This window comes from Typopeltis vanoorti, chromosome 9 (genome assembly GCF_054136105.1).
Source record: "Typopeltis vanoorti isolate ZY-2024b chromosome 9, IOZ_Tvanoo_1.0, whole genome shotgun sequence".
Classification (NCBI taxonomy): Eukaryota; Metazoa; Arthropoda; class Arachnida; order Uropygi; family Thelyphonidae; genus Typopeltis; species Typopeltis vanoorti.
The window spans coordinates 113,165,952-113,193,480 of record NC_143557.1 but is presented as its reverse complement, the minus strand read 5'-3'; the positions used below and the strand labels follow the sequence as shown (position 1 = coordinate 113,193,480).

Genomic DNA, 27,529 nt, shown 5'->3' with positions numbered 1-27,529 from the left:
TCCCAATCTATTCCATTTCTGTGATGATCATTCCCATATATAGTCCATCTTAAAACTCACCAAGCCAACTTCCTGCCTCCTCTTTTATTCTATCTACTTCTGTCCTTTGGAACAGTCCCCCCCCCCCACTCTGCCTTTCCCTAAGATTACAACCCCCAGTTGTTCAAGCAAAATGTGAACAGACTTGTCCTTTCTTCTATTCCTCTTGCACTAGTGTGCTATAGATCTTGTAGCCTTTTGTGTGTATGGACCAGATATATTAAAAAAAAAAAAGAAAACCCTACTATTCGCAACATCCACTCTCCCTATCCAACTGGGATCCCCTCATTTCCCTGTTCCTCTTGCATTCCCATTTGTGTTCATCTCTAAACTACTACTGTTTCCATTGCCAAGCACTTCAGTCTCTTCAATACCACTCTCCTGATCTTTCACTTCACCTTTTACCTCTGATCTATTGCTTTCATCACACGCTGCACTTCTAACTAGCACCAGTTTCTGCAATTCACTCACTCGAAAGTCATTCAAATGCAATCCATCATGCTTGTATGTTTCCATTCTTCCTTGAAATACATGCCATACATTCACAAACTATACTCCCTCCTCCTCCTCCTCACATAGCTCTGCCAGCATACCATTCATAATTCTGACTCTCCATCTCAAATCATCATTGTCATACTTCGGCGACATACTGACAACTTTTTCCATGATACTGTTATCTTTCACTCTCCTCAATAACCTCCTGATATCTTCCCTTACATGCTCCTTAATGTACATGTAAATCATTTGTCCCACAACCACCACTAATTCTCTTGCTCATTTCCTCCTCATGTCCAAAACATGAATTATCATGCTCACTCTCTCCTGGATAGCAGACTTTATGGACTCTCTCATTAACCAATCCTCTAACAATGGAATCCCTATACACTGCTATTCTCAAATCACTCATCACCTATTTTACTAATTTTTCTTTCATTCTATTCTTTTGCACACTTTCATTTGTTTTCACTAAATGTCTAATATCACTCTGCATATTCCTCATTTCATTTTGAACTCTTTCTTCAAATCTTGCATTCCAGCAATTTCACTCTGTGTCATTCCTGTAATCTTGCTACCTCTCATTCTTCTGCACTTACATTCTACTTACATTTCCTCAGAATTATGCCACAGAATGTGACAATAATAACTAGGCTTTGTTCTGTTGCATACATACTGTTTAATTCAATGTTTTTTTTCACTCTGTTAGATTTTACACTGAAGAGAGCAAAAACTCTCATTCAGAGTTCTGAATGAGAGTTTTTGTTCCCTTAAGGTTTCCATCTGGTCTCTGAGAAGAATCAACCAGTTCGAAACAGCTGTCAAACCAGTGAAACCTTATCAAAATGGACCAATAAAGGCAAATATATGGACGCTTGTGCAAGCGCTCATATCTTCTATGTGGTCCATGCTAGGACAATTCATGAATGCCAGTGAGTGTATTCCTGTAAGCTCTCTGGTCAACTTTTTTTTTTTACAAAACTTTCATAGTTTCGACATTTGGCTTTGAAATAATGCTGGATTTAATATCCTCTTGATTTCTATAATAATCATGGAATTTTATCTTGATGTACGTACATCTGCACATAAAATGCTATGTTTGTTATTTACGAGGGACATCCAGAAAGTAAGTTCCATTTTTAAATATTTTCACTGCAGTGCTGCTATCGCAATGGTGTGCATACGTGCTGAATTTGTTGATTTCTTATCAAGGCGTTGGGGCCATTTTCAAACATTCTCGCAGTGCATACGCTTCTTGGTGTGTGTTTATAATGTCTAAGAAAATCGAATCACCTGCTGCATGTGAAATTAGGTCAGTTACCTGTTTCTTGAATGCGAGGAATGTTAAAGCAGCTGAAATTCATCGGCAAATTATTGAGGTTTATGGAGAACATGTAATGAGTGATTCAATGGTATGAAGATGGGTAAGACTTTTTAATGAAAGGTGTGCACGATGATGAACGATGATACTGCCAAACCCTTAAGAAACTGCATTGTGCGATCCAGAATAAACAAAGTAACATGCTTACCAGGGGCATCGTTTCGATTCATGATAATGCCCACCCACAGATGGACGGCATAACACAACAACTTCTTGCCACCTTCGGCTGGGGAACAATTCCATCATCCCCTATATAGTCCTGATCTAGCGCCAAGCAACTTTCACCTGTTCAAACATCTGAAATCTTTCCTTGGTGGCCAGCGATTTCAAGATGACAACAATGAGGTCAAAGAAGCAATCAATACGTGGTTTGGGTAACAGGTGGCAACCTTCTACGATGAAGGTATACAACTCTTAGTGCCCCCGTTATAATAAGTGCCTGAACAATGGCGGAAATTATGTAGAAAAGTAGTGAAAGATGTCTACTCTAATTTCCAATAATTTTTTTTTTTGTAAGTATATTTTTGTTTCTCTGACAGCCCATCGGAACTTACTTTCTGGATGTACCTCATATGTTCATGTACAAATCCTTAATACATTATTTATGTGATCAGAAAATCTGTATTCTAATGAATCATATATGCTAAATCATATACTTATTTAGGAATGCTGCAAATGTAACTAATTATATACTGACATATTGTGCAGAAAATTTTTCCAGAATACAAGATATATGAAATAAATACTGCATTTAATCAAATGTACTTTAATTTAGAAAGAAAGAAAAATTTAAAAGAAAGGATTTTATAGAGAAGTAATTAAAAAATGCTGAAATACTTTAATGGCACTGTGGAACATTCCAAAAGACACAATTTTTTGCAGATTCTGCATATGATTTCTTATGCAAAGTTGGTCAGCCCAGTACAGATGTTGAAATCCTGGCAGTTTTACTATAAAAAAGCATGAACAATAACAATAAACTTCACTAGTATACATGTATAAAAATGCATTATTTTAATTTTATCAATTTCAGGATTTAGAAAATACCTTCATTAAGTAAACGAGCTAAGCCTTTAGAGTTTTTATAGTGAAACCATCTTTATATGCTCTGCTGAAGTAAAATTATTATTATTATTCATGACACCTCAGGAGTCCGAAGACTCATTGCGGGAGGACACCTACTGTACAAGTCTCCATCTCCACCACTCTACACCGAACCTCTACTACCAATCATCTACATCAACACCATCTACCGCCCACCACCACCACCACCACAACTAGTATTTTTTGTCTGTAAATTGCACGTGTCCTGAAGGGCCGATTTGTCTGTATGCAAGATGAAAAACCAGAGTTTCTGGGAAAAAAAACCCTGCTACCTCCATATGAAATCGGCTAACTCACCTTCGACTGAAAAAGTCCACATAAAGATTCCTCCTGTCACGACGAAAATCGAACTTAGGCCTTTTCTAATCAAAGGGCACAACGTACCATCGTTCTTCCAATTGCACTATGGAGGCGCACAGAAATTTGAGATTTTTAGAGCATTTTATGAAGGCTTACTCAGTAAACTGTCATCCTTTGGTTTACCTTTACCAATATTCCCTCTAATTTTTGCAGCAGCCATATTATGTGCATATAAGCATTTTGTGTGCAAAATTCCAGTCTCAGATTCAATGTGTGCAGTATCTTGCTAACAATAGCAAGAGACACAAGGTACAAACCCTTAATTTGATATGCCTAAAATTAGTTACAGCATCTTTGCTGAGATCTTGTACTCTGAATGCTTACTCTTTCAGTTACTCAAATACTGCAAGAAATTAACATAAACTGGGTTGGCCGAAGGGTTTTAATAATTGATACTAAGTAAAAAACACCAACAAGTTTTGGCAACTTAGCTGTCTGGCTTCATCAGGGTGTATAAAAGAGATACAAAACAACTTAAACTGTTTGTGAAGGAATGAACTGAATACAACTGTATTTTTTACAAATATAGAAGAACGCGTACATCAAACGCATGGAAAATCCTCATAAGATCATTAAGCATGCCAGAGTCAAATTTCGCTGCTAATTACAGAACCTTCCTGCATAACAACAGTTGATATCATACAAGCTCCATGTACGTGTTCTTCTGTATTTGTAAAAAATACAATTGTATTCAGCTCATTCCTTCTTGAACAGTTTAAGTTGTTTTGCATCTCTTTTATACACCCTGAGAAAGCCAGACAGCTAATTGGTGAAACTTGGTGTTTTTTATTTCATATCAATTATTAAAATCCTTCGGCCAATATACAACCCAGTTTATGTTAATTTCTTGCATTCATTAAATGGCCGAAAATAATATAGAATCATTATGAATAGTCTCCATGGGGAAATGAGGCATCGGGTAAGCAGATTTGAGCAACTTAAATGTAAAAAACTAGACTTATTAACCACCTTACTTTCTTAAAAAGATGCAGAAACTACAACATCATTCCTAAGTTTCTAATTATGAAAGAACAGTTTCACTCAAGAAGGGCTAAACAAATATATTTCAAAACATCCTTGGTGCTTTTATGTGAGAATATAACATGTTAGATTTGAATTAAGCAAAGTGGATATGATATGATATGCTATCGAATATACAAGGACATCTCCAACAACATAAACCAAAACCCATGGTCACTTTTAGACAAAATGATAAATAATAGTTTTAACAAGGTCTTTTCTATTAGCAAAAAAGTCAAATTGAAAAATTCAATGTTCTTTATGAAAACAGTTAAGTCAAGACCTAATTTGCCAGATAACAAAGTAATCTTTAACTTCTCTAACCACGTTTTATCTAAACTGGAAGTTAGTATACTAAAGAAAGGATTCAATTTTACTATTGCCCCAGACCACATTCCTAAAGTGGAGATCATATGTAACATAGAAAAGGCAGTTTCATCATTACTGGAACCCATAGCAAATGATCTCAGACTGAAAAGCGTCATCATTCTCTCATCTTCAAGAGCTCCAAACCAAAATATCACGCCTTTAGAAAAAAGAACTATGTTTAGTTAGAAGAAAAATATGGAAATTATCATCTTAAAAGCAGATAAAGCTAACTCTACAGTTGTCTTAAACACCAGAGATTATATGAAAAAGATCACAGACTTACTCTCTGACACATCTACCTATCGTGCATTAGATTCAGACCCCAACGGAAAAAATCACAATGAAATAAACAACTTGTTACATAATATGAACAGCTGGCCAAGACCTAAAATGAAGATTAAAGTCATTACATCCACTAACGCCACAACTATATGACTCTCCCAAAGTGCACAAAAATGGAATACCTCTATGCCCTATAGTGGATGGAATTAATTCTCCCACATACTTATTATCGAAACACCTCTCCAGTCTCCTAAAGGCACACATCCATAATTCGAATACCTACATAAAAAATTCACAACATTTCGTTGATAAATTGAAGAACATCTCGATCTCCAAAACAGACATTCTTGCAAGCCTGGATGTAATATCCTTATTTACTAATGTTCCAGTAGAAGAAGTAATCAGCATTTTGAGCGACCTTTTCCCTCAAGATATTGCTTCTCTTTTCCATCATTGCCTAAAATCTAATTTTTTCTTATGGAATGGAACGATTTACGAACAATTAACAGGCCTCGTAATGGGCAACCCTCTTTCTCCCCTGTGCAGATCTCTTTATGGAGAAACTGGAAAATGACATTCTGTCTCAATTAAACCCTAAACCCACAGTGTGATGGAAGTACATGGATGACATCTTTATTATATGAAAAAACACAGAAAAAGATTTTTTGATTTATTAACCAAGATTAACTCTTTCCATCACACAATAAAGTTCACCTTGTAACTTGAGAAGGAAAAACAATTGTCATTCCTGGATACCTTAATTAAAAAACAAATGGATGGACATATCAGCCTTGCAGTCTATCGCAAACCAACCAACAAAGGTTGATATCTACACTTCACATCTTCACAACACATTTCTCAAAAACTGAGCACTGTACACATGCTCAAAAATAGGGCCACTTGCATCAGAACAGAAGAAAAAGATCTCAAAGATGAATTATCCCATATATCAAAAAACCCTGATAGACAATGGTTATCCAAAAAAACTGATCCATAAGATACTTTTCTGCGCCCCCCCCCACAACAACAACCATGATTGTTACAAATTGTTACAACAATTTGTAACAATCATGTTACAAATCCACCATTGCCATTCCTTATGCTGGGACAGTTCCTAAAAAGATTGCTACACTCCTCAAATCACATTAAATACGAGTGACTTTTAAACCTTTAAAGACTATCTGCCACTTTTTAAGATCTCTGAAAGACAGTTATACCTTCTTCAAATATGCCGGTATTTATAACATCCCCTGTTCATGTGGATTAAATTACATTGGTCAGACCTCAAGAAGTTTGGAAATAAGAAAAAGAGAACATGTTGGAGATGTAAACAACAACAGAGAAGACAACTCTGGGTTAGTCTTTCATTTCTCGAGGACAAACCATACCATCGAATTGGACAAAAGCTCCATGCCCTACAATAAAAGAAGATTTCCACTCCAGAAAAATAAAAGAAGCTATAGCAGTCATCTGTTCTAAATGCAACCTCAATAGAAAGCAAGCATTAATTCTAGCTGATATCTGGAAGACCCTCAAAAGATCATTAAGCATACTAGAGTTAAATTTCGCTGCTAATTAAAGAACGTTCCTGCATAACAACAGTTGATATCATACACGCTCCATGCGTTTGATGTATGCATTCTTCTGTATTTGTAAAAAATACAATTCTATTTGGTTCATTTCTTCACGAACAGGTTAAGTTGTTTTGTATCTTTTTTATACACCCTGACGAAGTCAGACAGCTAAGTTGGCGAAACTTGGTGTTTTTTTTATTTCATATCAATTATTAAAATCCTTCGGCCAATATACAACCCAGTTTATGTTAATTTCTTGCATTCATTAGATGGTCAAAAATAATATAGAATCGTTACTCAAATACTGCATATACATGCAGTTTATAAACAAATCATGTTACATTTGTCCATCAATATGAACTGTAAATGAATTTGCAATTCTTTTCCACTTTAATTTCAACAGTGACATTTGGAGGGTTTATGCACTAAAACCACTAATGTGATAATATTTTTTGCCTAGCTATAACCTGCAAAACTGCATGCACTTGCTAAATCAATTATCTTAAATCTGCACATCTACAAAAATCCATCACCGCTTACATGAGTTTAAGTGATTGTACTGTTTAGACTCTAAACAAATATGCCTCTGTAACTTGCTGATATCAATGTCAGTACACCCACACAGCATAGGCTAAAAGTACTAATTAGAGTGTATTAAATTGGAATGAGTTAGAGTAATATTGGAGTGGAGACATTGGAGAAATTACTCAAGAAAATAAGTGAAAAAAATATGAGTTATCATATTCTGTATTTCTCACATTATAAGATGCACTGTTGTATTGGACACATCTCGTTTTTTCATGCGAATTTTTGGAAAAAAAAATTCTTCGCAGTATAAGTATTTATACTGCGAAGAATTTAAGTTTTGTCGATTTGGAAAAGGCATATGACAAGGTACTTCTAAATAAATCCGCTACAAGTCTGCAAGATTCTCTGACTAAATTGAATAACTGTTGTAATAGATATGACTATACTTTCGAACAAGACACAAGCGAGCATAAAGTAAAAAGGTTTCTATTTAGCAACAATGCATTGACAACACCAGATTCAGCAGCAACCTCTCTAGGCAGTCAGCATGTGTCTTCAACAATTCCTCTGTTGATTTTGTGTTTGAAAAATAGGTTATTTGTGTATTTATAGTTAAATATTTCACGATATTTTGTGCAACATGGTCCCTACACACCCAATCAAAAATCCTAGTGAAGAATCACAGAAAAAGAGGCGAGCAATTGATCTTGAAAAGAAGTTGCAAATTATAAAGTAACACGAAGCTGGTAAGCTTGTCTATGTGATCACACATGACTTTGGATGGTCTCGTTCTACAGTGATGACCATTTTGAAAAATAAGGATAAAATTGTAGAGGCTGCGAACGGATCTACTTCCATTAAATTACCGATAGTGACAAACAATGACAAGGTTCTGTTGGTGATATGGAAAAGCTACTTGCATCATGGATAGAGGAACTCAACCAAAAGAGCATACTCCTTAGCACTATGGCCATTACTGCTAAGACACTAAGTCTCTTCAACATGTTGAAGGAGAAAGCAGGGCCCGATTATGACTACAAATTCAATGCTTCTTCCAGTTCGTTCATGATAATGAAGCAGCATTTTGCACTGCATAATGTGAAATATGGTGAAAGCTGCCAAGGAGTTCGTGGGGAAATTGTATAACATTATTACGAGAGGAAAATTATTTGCCACAGCAAATATTTAATATGGATCAGACTTTCTTGTTTCAGAAAAAAATGCCCAAGCGGACATTCATCCACAAAAAGCTAAAATCTATGCCTGATTTCAAAATTTTTAATACGATTCTGTTAGGAGGTAATGTGGCTGGATGTAAACTGAAACCATTTGTGATATGGCACAGTGAGAATCTATGAGCCTTCACAAACATTAGGAAGCATACTCTTCCAGTTTATTATCAGAGCAATAAGAAGTTGTGGATGACTCAAAAATTGTTTGCAGATACTTTAATCAACTCTTATGTGAGTGAAATGGAAAGCTATAATTCACATGGAAAACATAATTCAATTCATAGAAAGTGCCCCTGAAAGAAAATATAGAATTCGAAATTTTATTAATTCTAGATAATGCTGCAGGTCATCCACGGTACATTGGTGATCTTTACCCCCCAAGATCAAAGTAATGTTTCTCCCTCCAAACACTACTTCATTGATCCAACCAATGGATCAGGGAGTTCTTGCAGTGTTTAAGGCTTATTATCTATGGAGAACTTTTTCACAAGCCATTTCTATCACTGAATTTATCATACTCTCATGCAATTCTGGAAAGCATTCAATATTTATCATGATGTTAAAAATATTGCTGTGACTTGGGACGACGTGACCTCTCAACGTATGAGTGGCATATGGAAAAAGGCATTGAAAAGGTTTGTGCACAATTTGGAAGTTTTTTAAAAAAATTGAAGGCCTTTGTAGATTGAGTGAAGAAATAGTGGAACTAGCAAACAATCTGAATCTCGAACTGAAAGATGATGACATAATTCAACTCATAGAAAGTGCCCCTGAAGAGTTGACCAACAAAGAATTGGTCGAACTGGAGGAACAAAGTGTTGCAGAAGAACGAGAAAAGAAAGAGGGAAAAGAGAAACAAGAACAGATAGTTAAACTATTTACAGTAAAGGGTCTTGCAGAAAATGTTCTCTGCAGTCGGAGATGTTCTCCAAATGGCTGAAGACATGGACCCCAATGTTGAACGCTACTCATTAGTAAAAAAAAAAGTACATGATGCATTTGCTTGCTACAAAAAAAATTATGACGAAAAGAAGAAGATGAATAAGCAAAGCACATTGGACATTTTCATCAAAAAACAAAGATTACACCAGAAGAACCACAGCCTGTTCCTTCACATAGGGAAGGTAATGAAGATGTGATTGTGGAGGAAGATTTGGGGTTTAAAAATTAAAATGAAGTATACTTATCAGAGTTAAGTCCCTAACTCCTATAACTCTGTTGATTTAATGTACGGACTTAGATCCGACTGACTTACAACCTGCCAGATGGAACGGAACCCAGACATAAGTAGAGGGATGACTGTCTATACCTTTTTTTTTTTTTTTTTTTGTTCATTTAGTTTTTACATACTCCAGAAAGCCTACTGCAGAGACCAAACATGGAACTTTTTCAAGCCTCCAAATAAGCAGGCGGTGGTCTCACACCAGGCGATGACATTCATCTCCCACCTCGCTTATTCCATATAAATTTATTCAGCTGACTTACTACCATACCATATTTAGTAATTCTTCTGTCTATTTTCATATTTAATTTGCCACCTTCACTAAAAATTGTGCTTAAATAGCAGAAATATTTTACTTGTTTTACAGGTTCTCCATTTAGGATACAGTTAATGTTTTTTTGATGTTTCTGACTATTTTCATTGTCTTTAATTTTTATTACTGATTTTGATACCAAAATTTATTGTAACAGTTATTCATCATCACCATCAAATTCCTGAAATATACCCTCAAGGGGTGTACAGGATATGATAGTACTACATGAAAAATTTACATCATTACTAACTTCCTATCTACAATTTTCCTCCAAATCAATCTGTTACCTGTCAAGACTCCAACATTATCAGATCTTATATTTCTATCATCTAAGGCACATTTTATAGTACTATTCTAGGTCTTTTTCCTGCTAACCTGGCAGAGAAAATTTGTTTTGCTAATCTTTCCTCTCCCATTATGTTTAAGTGACCATACCACCTGAGATTAGCTATGCTGACACATTCCTGGATGCTAACAATGTTAAGTTCTTTCCTAATATCCTCGTTTTTAATACAAGGGTGGTCTGAAAAGTTCTCGGTCTTGACCATAGATGGCAACACTATTGGCAGATTTTTTTTTTTTTCAGAGTTAGTACATCTATCATAAGCATCCATATGAAATTGCAAGTCATTCTATCAAGTCGTTTGTTTTATATAGCTGTCTGAAGCAAAAGTGTTGTCTGTATCCCATGAAACGGATAAAATTGAGTATTGTGCAGTTATAAAATTCTTTGTAAAAGAAGGTTTAACACCAAAAGAAATTCATTGGAAGTTCATAAAAGTTTATGAACTTCCAATTCATTTTCAACGATTAAGAAATGGCCTGCTGAGTTTAAATATGGCCGTACCAGCCTTGAGGATGATCCACGTGAAGGATGTCCAAAAAAGTATAACAACACAGAAATTATCAAGTGCACGATATGGTATTGGATGACAGGCAAGTTAAAGTGTGTAAAATTGCTAAGACTATAAGCATTTCAAAACAACATGTAGGATACATTTTGCATGAAGAATTGCAAATGAAAAAGCTTTGCACAAGATGAGTGCTGCGCTTGCTCACAGCACATCAAAAACACAATTGCATTAAAATCTCTGAACAGTGCTTGGAGTATTTTAACAAGAATAAAACTGATTTTGTGCATCAATTTATTACTATGGATGAGACTTGGATTTACCATTATACACCAGAATCCAACAGCAGTCAAAACAGCGGACAGAAGACGGTTGTTCAGCACCAAAGAAGACAAAGTCAGTTCCATCAACAAGAAAGGTCACAGCATCAGTGTTTTGAGATGCTAAAGCATTTTGTTTATTAATTATCTTGTAATGGTCAAAACAATAACCGAAGAATATTATTCCGATCTTTTAACCAGACTAGATGAAAAAATTCGTGAGAAAAGACCCGGTTTGCAGGGAAAAAAAATCATCTTTCATCGGGATAATGCACTTGCCAACAAAAGTGTTTTGGAAATGGGAAAATTAAGGGAGCTGCACTATGAATTGTTGGAACATCCACCCTACTCCCCAGATTTGGCTCCCTCTGACTTCTATCTCTTCCCAAAACTAAAACTCTTCCTTGCTGGTCAGCGTTTTACTTCGAATCAAGAGGTGATTGCTTCTGTAGAGGGGTATTTTGCAGATCTTACTGAGAACCACTACAGGGACAGGACGCTGGAACATCGCAGGAATAAATGTATTATTCTTAAGGGAGATTATGTTGAAAAAGAAATATAATTTTGAAATTATAAATTTGTTTTTTCATTGTTAGGCTGAGAACTTTTCAATCCATCCTCGTATGTGCACAGTAAAGATGAAGCCAAATCATAGCCTGATAAAGAGAGATAATAACCAACCTATCTTTACTTCTCAATGTGTTCTCAAAATCTAAGTAATCCTTTAAGCTATTCTGCTAACTCTTGCAGTAAGTCCTCAAAACTTCAAATCTCTATTCATCCTCAACCTCCCAGATCCCTAGCCTCATAAATTTCCTGTAATCTAGTACCATCGATATGATAACAAAGTATGTAATGCTTTCATCCCAAATTGCATATTACTTTACATTTTACAATATTAAATTGATAACCAATGTCCTTTGCACACATTGCCAATTTATTTAAGTCATCCTGCAAGATATCTATATCACCTTTATCAACTATTGCCCTCACCAGATAATGGCATGGAGCATTGCTGGAATAAATGTATTAGTCTTAAGGGAGGTTATGTTGAAAAATAAAAATAATTTTGATATTATAAATTCATTTTTTCATTCTTAGGCCAAGAACTTTTCAGACCACCCTCATATGATATTGCCACTGATGCCATCTGTTCACACCCCTAATCTTTCTCAGGACACTCATATCTGCAGTCCCTAGTCTTTGGTCAAGTGTTTCACTTCTAACCCAGCTCTCAGATCCATAAGTTAAAATTGGTTTGAACACTGTCTTGTATACAGCTAATTTGACTAATTTCTCTCATATTCAATATAAATTTATTCAACTGACTTCCTGCCATACCAACTTTGTTGATTCTGTTGTCTATTTCCATATTTAATTCACTAAAATAGTGCCTGAGTAGCTGAAATGATTTACTTGTTCTATACGCTCTCTGTTCATAATGCAGTTGATATTTTCAATGCTTCTGCCTATTTTCATTGTCTTTGTCTTGTTATTGCTGACCTTCATACCATATCTATTACAACAGTTATTCAATTTAGTCAAGGAATCATGCAGACTTGTAGTGGATTTATTTAGAAGTATAACATCATCTGCATAAAGCAAAGAGTTGACATTAACATCTCCAATTTTAATATCAGGTTGAATACCACTTTCCTTTATAATGTGATCCATATAGATAATGAATAACAGAGGGGATAATGTACATCTTTGTCTGACACCAGATTTAACATTAAACCATCTTCGTGTACTTCCTTCAATTCTAACTGCTGACTTACAACTCAAATAAAAGCTAAGTATTGCTTGATATAATGCCCCACTGACACCATTCAACTGTAGCATTGTGAATAGCTTCTCATTTGGCATCTTGTCATATGCCTTTTCCAGATTTACAAAACTTAAATACAAATCTTTGTTATTTTCTTTGTTATACAAATCTTTGAATTTTTTTTTCACTTGGTTATACTTTAAATTAAAGTTACCAAGAAATTATATACTGGTTTAATCCTTTATTCAAGTGAAGCAAACATAGTTTGCACCTGAAGTATTTTCAGGACTGGGGCAACTGATATAAGGATGCTAAGACTTCATATCACTTGCCTCCGGTTTCAACCTTATTGAGGTCTCTTACCCTTCCCATAATGCATAGCATTATACATTTCTGCAAGATGTGCTTTGCATTATGGGATACTAAGGCAAGTGATGTGAAGTCTTAGCAGTCTTTCATTTTGAAGTCTTTCATGAAGTGATAAAACACTTTTATTTGACGAAGTGGACAGACACACAGAAAAAGCTGAGGTAGATGCAGTTCATGTGGACTGCATAGGCATTAAAGACTATTTATTTTTGGATACATGAGTTTAAACATTGTTATAAGTCCATCAAAGATGAAGTATGCGTCGTATGCCTGCCTGAGGTCACTATGAAGGAAATGATAAAAAATCCATGGTATCATTATGGAAGACTGCTGAGTGAAAGTGCGTGAGATTGCTGAGATTGTAGGCATGTCAACGGAATGGATGTATAATATCCCTGCATGAAAAATTGCACATGATAAAGCTGTGTGCACAACGGGTACCATGATTGTTGACTGTCGATCAAAAATGCATGCAAAAAGACATTTCAATGCAGTGTTTGGTGATGTTTAATTACAATTCGCAGTATTTTTTGCATCGATTAATGATTGTAGACAAAACTTGGATCCACCACTACACACCTTAGTCAAAGCAACAGTGAAAACAGTGGACAATATCTGGTGAAAGAGCAGCGAAAAAAAGCAAAGACCGTTTTCTCAGCTGGGAAGGTGATAACCACTGTTTATTGGAATTCCCAAGGAATTATCATGATAAACTATTTGGAAAAGGATAAGACAATAACAGGAGTCTATTAGGTGTCATTATTGGACCGTTTAACAGAAAACTGAAGAAAAAATGGCCAAGATTGGCACACAAAAAAAAGCTCTTTGATCAAGACAATGCACTGTCCCACACATCAGCTGTCGCAATGGCAAAATTGCATGAACTGAGGTTCAAATTGGTTCCACATCCACCGTATTCTCCATACTTGGCCCCATGTGACTTCTTGTTCCCCAAACTTACAATTTAGCTCAGTGGGAAAAAAGTTTCTTTGAACAGGGATGTCATCAAGGCTGTCAATGACTATTTTGCACAATTTGACAAATCTTACTTTTTAGATGGGATGAAAAAATTGGAAACTCGCTGGAAAAAAATGTATAGACCTTGATGGAGACGATATTGAGAAATAAAGGTGAATTTTTCCAAAAAATGTGTTTAACTTCTTTTTTTACCAAACTTTTTAAACAATCCTTGTATATCTTACCAGGAACACTCAATAGGGAAATACCTTTGCAATTGTCACATTCAGTTTTATTTTCCTTTTCTTATATGGGTATACTATGAGAGCTCTACTCCAATCATTTGGAGTTTATCCCTCTGTACAGGCCTTCTGAACTATGCAGTGCAGCCAATGTAAGACTTTCATACCCCCATACTTCAGCATTTCTGGTCAAATATCATCTACTTCAGCTGCCTTTCCACATTTCAGGCTTTTAGTGGCTTTTCTACTTCAAGTATGGATATATATTTCTGATTGTATGCCTGATCAGTATGTTTTACTGCTGGGCTGTCACTAATTGTTTCATTTAGCAATTTTTCAAAGTAATTACTGCATACTTCAAGGATATCTTTTGCTCCAATTTTCATATCACCTTTCATCTCTAATTCCTTTTACAGCACTCTTTCCTAAATTTCTGAGCTTTTTCAACAGTTTCCAGAATATTGTGCCGCCTTCTTGATATTTATTTTCTATGTTCTTACCAAAGTCTTCCCATGACTTTTGGTTAACTAGTTTTACAAAGTGTTTAGCTTTCTTACATTTGTCTCTGTATTCTCTAAGAGCACAAGCTGACTTATTTGTCAGTTAAGTTTTGATATGCTTTCTTCTTTTCCTTCACTGCCTATTTAACTTCCTGTGTCCACCATGGAGTTCTGATTTTTCTATCTTTGCAGACAAACTCATCACATGACTTTCTGGCTGAATCAATCAATGTTTTCTTCAGGAATTGCCACCGAATCTCCAAGGTTTGGTTCCTGTTCTCAAACTCTTTAATTTTTTCTTGAATAATGATTGTGTATTTTAGTCTACAATTCACATATGAGAGATGCTCTCAACTTTTATTTGCTTTAAAACTTTCTTACATGTTATTCTTTTCAATATTAAATTCAATTTTATCCTGCTCAAAACTCAATGGTGATCACTTCCTATTTCAAATCCTCTGTACACTCTGGTGTCCTGCACCAGGGAGAAAACATCACTATCAACAATAACACAGTCAATGAGATTTTTCTTATTCCTTGCATCTTCACTCCATGTGAATTTGTGCACATTTTTATGGTGGAATATTGTGTTAGTAATAACCAGTCCATGTCCTGAAAAGAAATCCAACAGGCATTTGCCATTATTATTAGCTTTGCTCTTTTCTCCTAATTTTCCCAACTTTTCTGCCTGACTTTTCATTTCTCATTATGTCAGTTGCTTTCTGTAAATCCCAAAAAAATTTCCTCCACTTCTACCTTAGGAGAACCTTCTGTGGGACCATAGGCACAAATAAGTCTCATTGTCCAATTCCCCATGCTGATATTTGCCAATATCAGTCTACTTGAAATTGTCTGCAAATCATGAAGATTAGCCTCATATTTAGTGTTGAATACTATGGCTACTCCTTCTGTTTCTTGATTGTCATTGCCTGAATATAACATTTAATACAATATAACATTTTGAATTTATTGCTTAGAAAGATCTCACCAGTTTTTGTCTTTTTTATTTCAGTCACCCCTATTATGTTGATCTTGTACTTATCAAATTCCTCAATTTCTTTGCCATTCAGGCTTCTTATGTTGATAGTACTGATCTTGAACACTGGTGATGTTGAGTTGATGTGTGTTTTAGGAGTTGTTCCTGTAGCTGACTTTTCTCTGTTTGATCTGGTTCCTGGAAAAAACAATGGAGGACAATGTTCAACTGGGCAATGCCCCGGCAAGCATGAAATTCTCTCATGTTGTACCATCATTTTATGTTGGGGTTTAAGCCAATAAGAATACAATTTGGTCGGCTAAATCCCAAATTGCCAGCCCATCCTCGTTCGTTCAGTATACAGGTGGATATCTAACAGGGTGTATTATGAGCAGGTGAGGACTGGACATTAGGTCAGAAGCCCTGGTCGGTTCTCTATATTCCTTTAAAGGCTATGTGGAGGTCTCCTCTCAGTTATACAGCTTTGACCCTTAAGAACCCCCTAGTCATGGAATCCTGCAGACTTGTACTGAATTTATTTAGAAGTTTAAGATCTTCTGCATAAAGTAAAGAACTGAGATTAATAACTCTACTTTTGATATTAGGTTTGATACAACTTTCACTTATTATGTGATCCATATAGATGACGAATAACAGTGGAGATAATGTGCACTCTTGTCTCACACCTGAATTAACTTCCAACCATCTTCCTGTACTTCCTTCAATTCTAGACTGTTCATTTACAACTCAGATGCAGACTATGTATTGCTTGTTATAATATCCCATTTACATCATATAACTGTAGCATTTGAATAACTTTTCTCTTGGCACCTCATAGGCCTTTTCAAGATCTACAAAACCTAAATGCAGATCCTTGTTATATTCCCATGATTTATTAACAAGCTGTCTTAAAGTGAGTGTTTGATCCTGACAACTTCTATGTAATCTGAACCCAGCTTGTTCTTCTCCAAGCTTCTCTTCCTTATCTACTTTTCCATATTTCAGGTTTTTAATAGCTTTTTCTCGATATAATTTTGTTCAAAAGTATATAGAAAAATCTAAATAAAGGAAATCTTTTTTGCCTACGTTGTTGTTGTTGTTATTGTTTGAATTTCCCAATTCAACTTTGTTACATTGATGACGATTTAAGAAACTTAAACCAAAATATTGGTATAATTGATTACAGTTAACAAAATATCATTTCACTGTATTCACATGTATATGTTTTTATTATGAATCCACATCTACCTCTCAAGAAAGAAGTTATCATTCCTCTTTATAAGGCTTTGATATGGTCACAACTGGATTATTGTATACATGTCTAGCCAAACCAACTGAGTTTCATGGAATGAAATGGAAAAGAGGATCCAGAAACAACTGATCAAGATGATGAGTGATCTGTGGAATGATCCCTATGACATCAGATTGAGAGGTTTGTGGGTTACAGAAATTGGGTTAGTAGGTTAGTAGGCAGAAAAGAGGGGATATGACAGAAACATTTGAGCTACTAAATAAGTTTTATAGGACTGATGCAGAAGAAATGTTTCTCAACACTCATCTAGAAGAGGAAAAACAAGGGTCACCCATGGAAATTGAAAAAGCATAAGGTTAGTGCAAATGTTTTGACTGTGAATGTGTTCCAGGAGAGACAAGACAGATTGTGTGGATAGCATGGGGTTTCCTGCACTGAGTGCTAGCATGTGTTAGAATTACACCCTCTGTCCAAAAAGAAACTGAACTTTTCGAAAATAGAAGAAACTAGTGGTGCCACTTATTGTAACTTTTTGTTGTCGAAAGCAGCAACCTTCATTAGTGTTGTATCAACTGTTTATGACATTTATTTCATTAGAAGCCGAGTTATAGTGCCAAGAGTGACAGTGTGTTTTGACGAACGGTCAGAAAATGAGTTTCAAACAGAGAGCTGCAATTGACTTTTGTGTTAAACTTGGTAAAAGTTTTACCGAAACATCAAATGCTTCAAAAAGCATATGGTGATGAATGCTTATCCAGTACTCAAGTTTACAAGTGGTTTAAGTGATTTTAAAGTGGTCATGAGATGCTTGAGGATGATGAAAAGCTGGGCCATCCAAAAACTGGACTGAGTGAAGTTATCATCCAAAAAGTGCATGGTTTCATCAAAGAAAACCTGAAATCATCCGTGAGATTGATTGAAGATGAATTGGGGATTCCAAAATAAACTGACTGTGCACAACATTTTGACTGAGAGTTTGGGCTATGATAAATTGAATTTGCGATTTGTTCCCCACAAGTTGACCGACAACCAAAAATTGTATCAAATTGAACACGCTGCAAGGACTTCGTTAAAAACCGCTCATAAAAACTCAAACTTCCTTGAAACAATCATTACTGGTGATGAAATGCAGTGTTTTGTGTATGAGCCCAAAACATAGTGCCAGAGTGCTGAGTGGAAACCACCAGAAGAGGGGCATCTGAAAAACAGTAGCTTGAAGAAGTCAAAAGTAAAGACAATGCTAGTTTGTTTCTACAGTTCTAAGGGCATTATCCATAAAGAATTCATTCCGCCTGGCCAAATGGTCAATGGTGAGTTTTATCTCGAAGTTTTGAAGTGATTGATAGCGAGAATTCGTTGCATATGGCATGAATATCGTGATGCAAGCAGCTGGTCACTTTTGTACGATAATGCACCATCTCATTGTTCGAACATTGTGAGACAGTTTTTGAGCAAAAATCAAGTTTGTGTGTTGGATCACTCACCATATTCACCTGATTTAGCACCCTGTGACTTCTTTCTCTTCCCCTGACTTCATTTGCCGATGAAAGGAAAGCGATACGAAAGCCACTGAAAATGTTCAAGCTGCAGTAACCACGACCCTCAACGGTATCCCAAAAACCGATATAAAAAAACTAATTTAAAGAATTAATTGACCATGCCAAATACTGTATCGAAGCTGAGGGAGATTATATTGATTGAAATAAATGATTTGAATAATTATAATTGGCCTGTGTTTTATTTTCTATCAAAAGTTCGGTTTCTTTTTGGAGAGAAGGTGTGTGGAGGTTACAATGCAATTATAATAATAAAGACATTTACTTCTAACACTGAGATAAAGAAAACTTTAAATACATATAAGTTACAAAGTTTAAACATTAAACTTTGTGGTATAATTGGAATTATCTATGCCATACATTTTTTATCCACTGCAACAACCACTATATAAAAAAAAAATCTTCTGAGCCTCCTTCCAATAAAACATGAAAGAAGAACTATTCAGATAAAGACAGTCACTTGTATTTGGGAGTATATAAAAGTGCCTTGTACATGAACTTATCTTTAAAAGGTGGAAGAACTGTTAACATCCACCTTGAAAAACATAAGAAATGCATACTACTACTGCTATAACATATGAAGACTAGTAGGCCAAGCTGTGGTTTACTAGTCTTCATATATCTTGATACATTCTATTCAAGGTTTTAAAAAAGTACTATACAGAAAGTATTACATGACTACTTTTGGAGACAGCAACAGTAATTGAAGAGATTCCTTAATCTCAACAAGAATCTATCTATCCCAATGGCTTTAACAGGCCTTTAAGGCCCACAACCTTCCAAGCATGCTTGGATTTCGTAACCGAAATACGAGGATAGAATGGTCACTCCTATGCCTCAAGGTATTCTTGGCTGTATCCCTGTGTGTTCAAGGGGCCGGTTTGCCTGCTTGCGGGATGAAAAACACCAGATAAACTGGCGGAAAAAACCCTACTGCCCGCGCCCAAGACTGGCTAACTTGGCTATGACTGAGGAAGATCCTTCAGCTCCTCACGTCTCCGACGGGAATCAAACCTAGGACACTCCTTCCCCAGGCATATGGTTGCGAAGCGCAAAGCCACTAGGCTAACCGCGCGGACTTATCTTTAAAAGGTGAACTTATCTTACATGAACTTATCTTTAAAAGGTGGAAGAACTGTTAACATCCACCTTGAAAAACATAAGAAATGCATACTACTACTGTTATAACATATGAAGACTAGTAGGCCAAGCTGTGGTTTACTAGTCTTCATATATCTTGATACATTCTATTCAAGGTTTTAAAAAAGTACTATACAATAGAGTAGAATTTGGGAGTATATAAAATTTGGGAGTATATAAAAGTGCCTTGTACATGAACTTATCTTTAAAAGGTGGAAGAACTGTTAACATCCACCTTGAAAAACATAAGAAATGCATACTACTACTGCTATAACATATGAAGACTAGTAGGCCAAGCTGTGGTTTACTAGTCTTCATATATCTTGATACATTCTATTCAAGGTTTTAAAAAAGTACTATACAGAAAGTATTACATGACTACTTTTGGAGACAGCAACAGTAATTGAAGAGATTCCTTAATCTCAACAAGAATGGGTGTGTTAATTTATCCAAAATTTGGAATACTGTTATTTCAAGACCACATTCAAACCAAAAGACATGAGCTACTAATGTATCCATTCCTAGAGCACACACCAAGGACAGTGGTTTCTTTTGTCTCTGTTACAATTTTGAACTGTTTCCATGAATCACTTGAGTAGAGCAGCTGTTTTTTTTCTGTGAAAGTACTTGTGTAATCCAAAGTTACTACACTGAACTGAGCAAAATATCATCAGATCAGCATGTTATGCAATTCTACTCTATTGAAAGTTAATAGTATTTAATAGAATCTATATAAAATAACTAACACCAAAACCAGATTAAAAGATCCTTATCATCAGTTTATATACTGCTTTAATGATCTTTAATTCTTTTTGTGCAATTTGAAATTTAGCTAACCAAACTGTATTCTTATTGGCTAAACCAACATAAAATGATGGACAACATGATACATCATCATGCCAGCTGGGGCATTGTCTGGTTAAACAACATCCATGCTGTTTTCATCATAGAACCAAGCAAACAGTGAAAACTAAGCTACAGGAACAAACCTCAAAATCAACAGAGTTCAAGAATGGCACCATCAACAGAAAGAAATAGAACTAGCAGAAGAGTTCACTAAGTACCATATCAATATAATAGCTATTATTATTATTATTAGACCTCAAGGGAGTCTAGGACCCATTGAGGAAGGCCATCACCCAAACCAGTTTTTGCACCTATTCTTCAACTCATTCATGCTAGATGAATTCACAACTTCAATAGGCAAACTGTTCCACAAGAGAAACATCTAGCTCTTATCGCTTTCTTAACTGCACACAAACCTAACTTTCACAGATGCCCCACGAAAAAATGCCCTCTCAAAAGTTTATAGACCTCTATCATATCACCCCTCTTTCTTTTGTCTAACAGTGTCTGCAGTCTGCTATTCTCAATCTATCCTCATAACCTCCATTCCATAAATCCAATATAATTTTTGTAATTCTTCTTTGCAGTTTTTCCACAACTTCTCTAGCCCTTTAGAACCAAATCTGCACACAGTAACCCAAATGAAGTCATATCAAAGCTTTGTCAAGAGGCAAAATACCTTCCATATCCTTACATGTCAAGGTTCATTTTAAAAACATAATTATCCTCTGATTTGTATTTGCAAATTTTGACTTCAACTTTCTATCCACCACAACTCCAAGATTTTTAGCCTCGTCAGATATTCCAAGCATAATCCCACTAATATAATGTGCTGCTGGATATCGCATCATTAAAAGTGCGTAACGTTACTAATACTGAAGTGATAATCATTATCGTTTGCCCACAATTCCAGCATATTCAAATCACCCTGTAAATGCTGTATATCAGTAGAACTTCTGATTGTCCTGCCTGTTAACTGAAAACAACTTAAGATCTCCGATTAAGCAACAATGGCCCAAAACTCGTCACCTATATTCTAGATGCATCTGACATTAGTACAAATGAATTGCAAGGATTGATCCCTGGGTAATGCTACTGATCTTCTTCTTTTTTTTTTTTTTTTTTATTAATCTTTGTACTATTTATGGGCAGTACTACCCTTACATCATGTCCAGACATTTTGTCCAGACTTGATATAGGCCTAAGCCTTCACAAGTGTTTCACCCTATGCCTGTTCAAGTTATCATAGTAGTCATTCTCTGGTGGCAATGCCATGCCACCAGTGTGCCCTGTAGGGCCTTCAAGGAAAGAACCTTTATATCCTTTTGCGTAAGCCCAAGCTGTTTTAAGTCCTTATAACTATCTGCACTCCATACGCCATGTAAAGAGATGGTGGCGCTGGTAAATCTCAGAGTTGCCCCTGCTCATCCTGTATCTTACTAACTAGATCTGGGTTATTTTTATAATAATTTACTTTATTATTATGGCTATAGGCTAGTGGGTGCCCTGTTCCCATCACCTGGGCATCAACTACCCAAACGTCACCACCTCTTTTAATCACTAAGTCTGGCTTATGCAAACCTGTGTTCCACTGCAGTCTCCCAACCTTTGTTCTTAAAGCGGTTGTTCAGAATGGAGACCACAGCATCATGCCTCCTCATGCAGACCCCATGGGTGAGGAAGCAACACTGGGCTATATGAGACAATGTCTCACTGTAGTGGCAGCCAGCCCTACAGTTGGAGTCGTCACTACCCCATCAAGCTGTGCGGGCTCGAGTAGGCAGGGCATTGATCCTCGTCCTGATAAGGTCAATATACTCAAAGCCAGGGAGGAGTCTGGTGTCATCCCTTACCCAATCATGCTGGGGAGATACCAGATATGACTCTTTTAAAGGAGCACCATCTACAGAACAGTGCAACAGAGATGTCCATCTCTTGTGTTCTGCGGGTGCTGACTTGATTAAAATACCTTTATAATGGGACCAGCCTTTAGCCCGCCTAAAGTCTTCTTGTATTAATGGGCTATAGAAAGCCTCTCTGCAGATGGGGGAAGAAGATAGTTCTAACTGTGCGATTCTTGATAGCTGCAGGCACGGGATCAGCCATCTAAGGGATGGAACCCCAAGCCTACCATCCTTCACCCTTGCATGGAAATATGCAGTAGGAGTGTCAGGTGGCAGTCAGAGCCATGATCTCACGGATGAATGGATAGCCGTCCATTCGGGACAATACTGAGATATATGTCCTACCAAGCACCAACTTGTGGTAAAAGCGAGGTAGTAGATAGTAGGAAAGGAGAAACAGTCTTTGCTGGGGTTTGAGAGGAGCTTTCCTAAAAGAAGCGATCCCAGCATCTAGGATAGAAGGGACAGAAGACCTTCCCTTTGGGGTGAACATAATACCGAGGTATCTCCACTCTTCCAGGATGGTCAAAGCATGCAACAGCCTCCCGTGCAGGGGAAACTCTATAGTCTTGACCGTAAGCTTCTTGTCATGACCAGAAGGGACTTCTAAAGAGCAGGACTTCTGGCAGATTTACATCCTGTATGTACTACTTTTCAGATATCTGTCCAGCAGCCACCTACTTATCCAATCAAGCACTTCATATTCCAATCCCATATCCTCTAGTTTATGCAACAGCCTTTCATGTGTTATCCTATCAAATGCCTTAACAAAGTTCAATAGAATCATAGTGTATCCATGCCTTTTATCCAACTCAGTTGTAACATTATTATAAGATACAGTATAAGCAAATGACCTCCCTTTAGTAAATCAGTGCTGTTCTTTGCAAAGCATATCTTGTTTGTCTCCACCCATTTCTGGATGCAAGTCCTTACCAGCTTCTCTAAAATCTTTACAATTATTCAAAGATACTGACAGGTCAATAGTTAAACACATTAGTCTTTACACTACTCTCGCAATGAGATTATCATACATTCTTTCCATTCCTGTGGAATCTTTCCTGAGCCGGGATTGAAATTATACAAACATGTTAAGGGCCTAACCAGCTCAGCTAAACATTTCTTTAGCATGTGCTGATATCCCATCTGTCCCAATTGCCAAAATTCTTATCCAGGATATGTAACAGCTGCAGAACCTCCTTCTCATGCACCTCTATCTCTTCATCCAATTTACTAATAGCACTGTGCACTGCTACATACACCAGCCATTCCTCTGAATTCATTTTTTCTTTTACTTGCTGCATAAAGATAAAATTATTTTGGGTTATGTTCAGCTTGTGCAGCTAATTTCTTTTCATGCTCCAGCTTAGCTTTTTGTACAATACTCATAACTTTACTAGCATGAGCTTTATATATTTCATTGCAACATTCCTTCCACATCATCTTCTTCTGATGGACTTTTGTTTAATGAAATTGCACATCCATTTTACTCCATTCTATTTGTTCTTCGAATTCTAGGGACACAATCAGATACTGCATCTTTTCAAAGCTTCCCATGCACTGCTGATATCCTTCCCATTCAACAACCGATACCATGGAACTAAATAGTATCTTCCTGAATTTGTCAGAATTTCCAGATTTGTAGTTAACCATATAACTTGTCTTTATTGGAACCATCCATACAGCTCGCTACTTACCAGATAAGTACGGCATGATCACTGTCCCCAACCGGTGGCAAAACAGTCACATCCTTAACAGAGATATCTTCTGATGCTATGATCAAATCTTACACTCTTTGTCCATGAATTGCTTCTTTTACATGCTGCTTGAGAAAATTGTCCTACAACAAATCAATAAATTCTCCTTCATTCTTATCATGAGTTTTCTTGGCTATCCTATCAATATTCTGATAATTTAATTCACTCATAATAATTACTCATTTAGTACCCATCAGGGTAATTTGGTGATGCATTTCTTCACATCTAACAAATGAACTATCAGATCTTTAACCACACTCCATGTATTTCATACTGTTAGCCCCACTTCACACCAGATAGCCTCTGCATGGGACATTATTGGTTTCATGTGTTTCTATCCTAACTGGACTAGAGTTCTGATATCATTAGTGGTACTCTCCTATCTCTTTTGTCATTCCTAAAAATACTATATACTTCACACTTGATTCCAATTACAACATCTAACTCTGAGAGCCAGGTTTCACTAATGCCAACAATTTTGGGCCACAACGTATTCATCAAAGCAATAAATTCAACCACTTTGTTTCTAATGCTCTTGGCATTCTTGGCATTTGCTTGTAGACATAATAAGTTACCTCCTTGCTTTTTTCTTATACTTAACACAGTTGGGTAACTTTCTCCTTCCCCCCCCCCACCCCACATACTCAAAATGCTCGAACCCAAAATATAGTCCATCCATTCAGCAGATTCATTATCATGTTCATTGACATTCGTATCACTATTATGTCTACATATATTAGCTGAACTTACATACACATCCTCAATATTCCTCTCAAGATGATCTAGTTTCCCTTACTCTCTGTATTATTAGGTCTCATTTCAATAAATAATTTCTCTAAGCACTTGATGCAAAATCTGTTCAAGTGCAAGTCATCCCTCTTATACAAGTCTTTTCTACCTTCAAACTCACTACACACATCCAAAAACCTACATGCATTTTTTTTTGCCTGCAAATTGAATCATTTGCTATCAATGCCCTAATTCTTAACTCATTACTATCATATCTTGGTAATACACTAACTGTTTTTACTTTTAACCTTTCTTTCTCACTTCATCAAGCCTTTCATATCCGTTCTCATACTATATCTGTCACTACTTAAATCATTAGTTCTGACTAGCATTACCTTCTCTTTTACTTTTCTTTTCTGTCTTTGTTACATCCTTTATTTTAGTTCACGGGAAGCTTGATGTAGTGACTCCTTTTCCGAGCACAAATTTAGTTAACAAATCATTGTACAACATGACTTCTTTTTCTTATATTTTAATTGACTTATCTTGGTCTTCTTCATCATCACCATTATAATTATCATTAATATTCATGTTGATAACTTACAACCACTGTGCTTTCCTTCTTGTTATTTTTCTTTTCAGATCTTTTTTTTTCTGACATAGTTATTGTAAAGGTTTTTTGCTTTCTCCAACTCCCTGGTCAATTTTTGAATTATTCCTTTTAATTTTCAAATTTCATATGTTCATTTTTCTTCATTTATGTCAACAATATAAAGGTCTTTTTTTACTAGGTTCCATGCTATCGTTATCTTTAGCTTTTAATGTTGCATTCTTGTTCTGCATGGTTTTTTGGCATCATTTTTTAAAAACTATCTTAAGTTAACAATATGTCTGAAAAATTATTAGCAAATGTACTCAATACAATAAAAACAGTAAAAATCAAAATAATATAGTAAAAATGCACTAACCTAATCTAATAAAAACTCAGTAAATCAAAAAATCACCTGTTTAACAGGAGCTGCAAAATCTTTATTACCAAAACAAAGAAGACAAAAACAGGCAAGATCATTGTAAGCAACAAATACAAGATGTTATATTAAGCAATAACAATCAGGGGTAAGGAGTAGCAGCTACAGTATTCAATGCTAAATATGAGGATAATCTTCTTGAATGGCAGGCAATACAAACAGAGCAATGTGAGAAAATATCAGAATGGGAAATTAAACAGTAAGACTTATTTGTGACTACAGTCCTACAGATGGTACTACTGATGACTTGAAAAATCCTTTACTGGTGCTGTGGGTACAAAGAAGATGCAGTGTCTAATTTCCAGCTTTGAAATTTATATTTCACCCTACTTAAAATCGTTTCCCCTTCAAGAAGTTCCTAAAATAAAGTGGCCTCTTTACAACAATGTAAAATAATATTTATTGATTCTGCAGTTACTGTTTAACATGAACTTTCTTAAGTTTTTAGCAGCTGATCACAATGGGAATTGTGGTGAATGAAGTGGAGGTGAATAGTCTATTACAAAACCTCAATGTGAATACATCTGTGGGATTGGATGGTATACCAGCTCGTGTCGTACATGAAGTGGTTAAAGAATTGTCAATGCCCTTGACCATTTTGTTTAATTTGAGTCTCGGGTCTGGGTTAGTCCTGAGGGGGTGGAAAGAGGGGAAAATGGTTCCACTGCATACAGGAGGTTTCAAGACTGCTGTTTAAATGACCAACCGATCAGCATATCAGGAATCGTTGTCAAGGTCTTGGAGAAAATAGTCAAGAGAAATATACAGGATTGGATAGATGAAAATGGATTAACGTATGGGGGACAGCATGGTTTTGTGAAGGATAGATCATGCCTCAGTAACTTGCTCACGTTTTATAACACAGTGACCACTGAACTGGATAAGGGTAATGGGTTTACAGTGATTCTATTGGACCTTGCTAAGGCCTTTGACAGGATACCACATGGAATTATAATCAGTAAACTGCAGCATATGGGGATGGATATAATGTTGGTGAGATGGATAGCTGGGTGGTTGATGGAGAGATATCAGAGAGTGGTTGATTCAGGAGTAGAGTCCAAAAGATGGCCTGTGACTAGTGGTGTGCCGCAGGGTTCTGTTCTTGGACCACTACTTTTCAGTGTGTTCATTAATGATATAGGAAAGGATCTGAGAGGAAGTGTTCATTTGTTTGCTGATGATGCAAAGTTGAGTAGAGCAATAGTGAGTGCACAGGATGTCAAAATTTTGCAAGATGATTTGGATAGTTTGGAGGACTGGGCTAAGGAGAATGGATGTCAATTTAATGTGGCAAAGTGTAAGATTATGCATTTTGGGGTGAAAAGATTAGCGGCAGTACATCACATTGGTGGAACCGTACTCCAGGAGATTGACGAGGCCAGGGATTTGGGAGTGTTGGTGGATAAGGAGTTGAAGTT

General features: G+C 36.2%; 1 protein-coding gene across 5 annotated transcripts in view; it reads right to left on the bottom strand.

Moving 5' to 3' along the window:
* LOC150103432 (L-fucose kinase-like) overlaps positions 1–27,529 on the bottom strand; it is a 455,316-nt gene that overhangs the window by 254,033 nt on the left and 173,754 nt on the right. For all 5 annotated transcript variants that reach the window (XM_090397435.1, XM_090397431.1, XM_090397433.1 and 2 more), the window contains one exon: positions 2,753–2,865. In XM_090397435.1, coding sequence (XP_090253561.1) covers positions 2,753–2,865 — 113 coding nt within the window. The remainder of the gene's footprint in view (positions 1–2,752; positions 2,866–27,529) is intronic.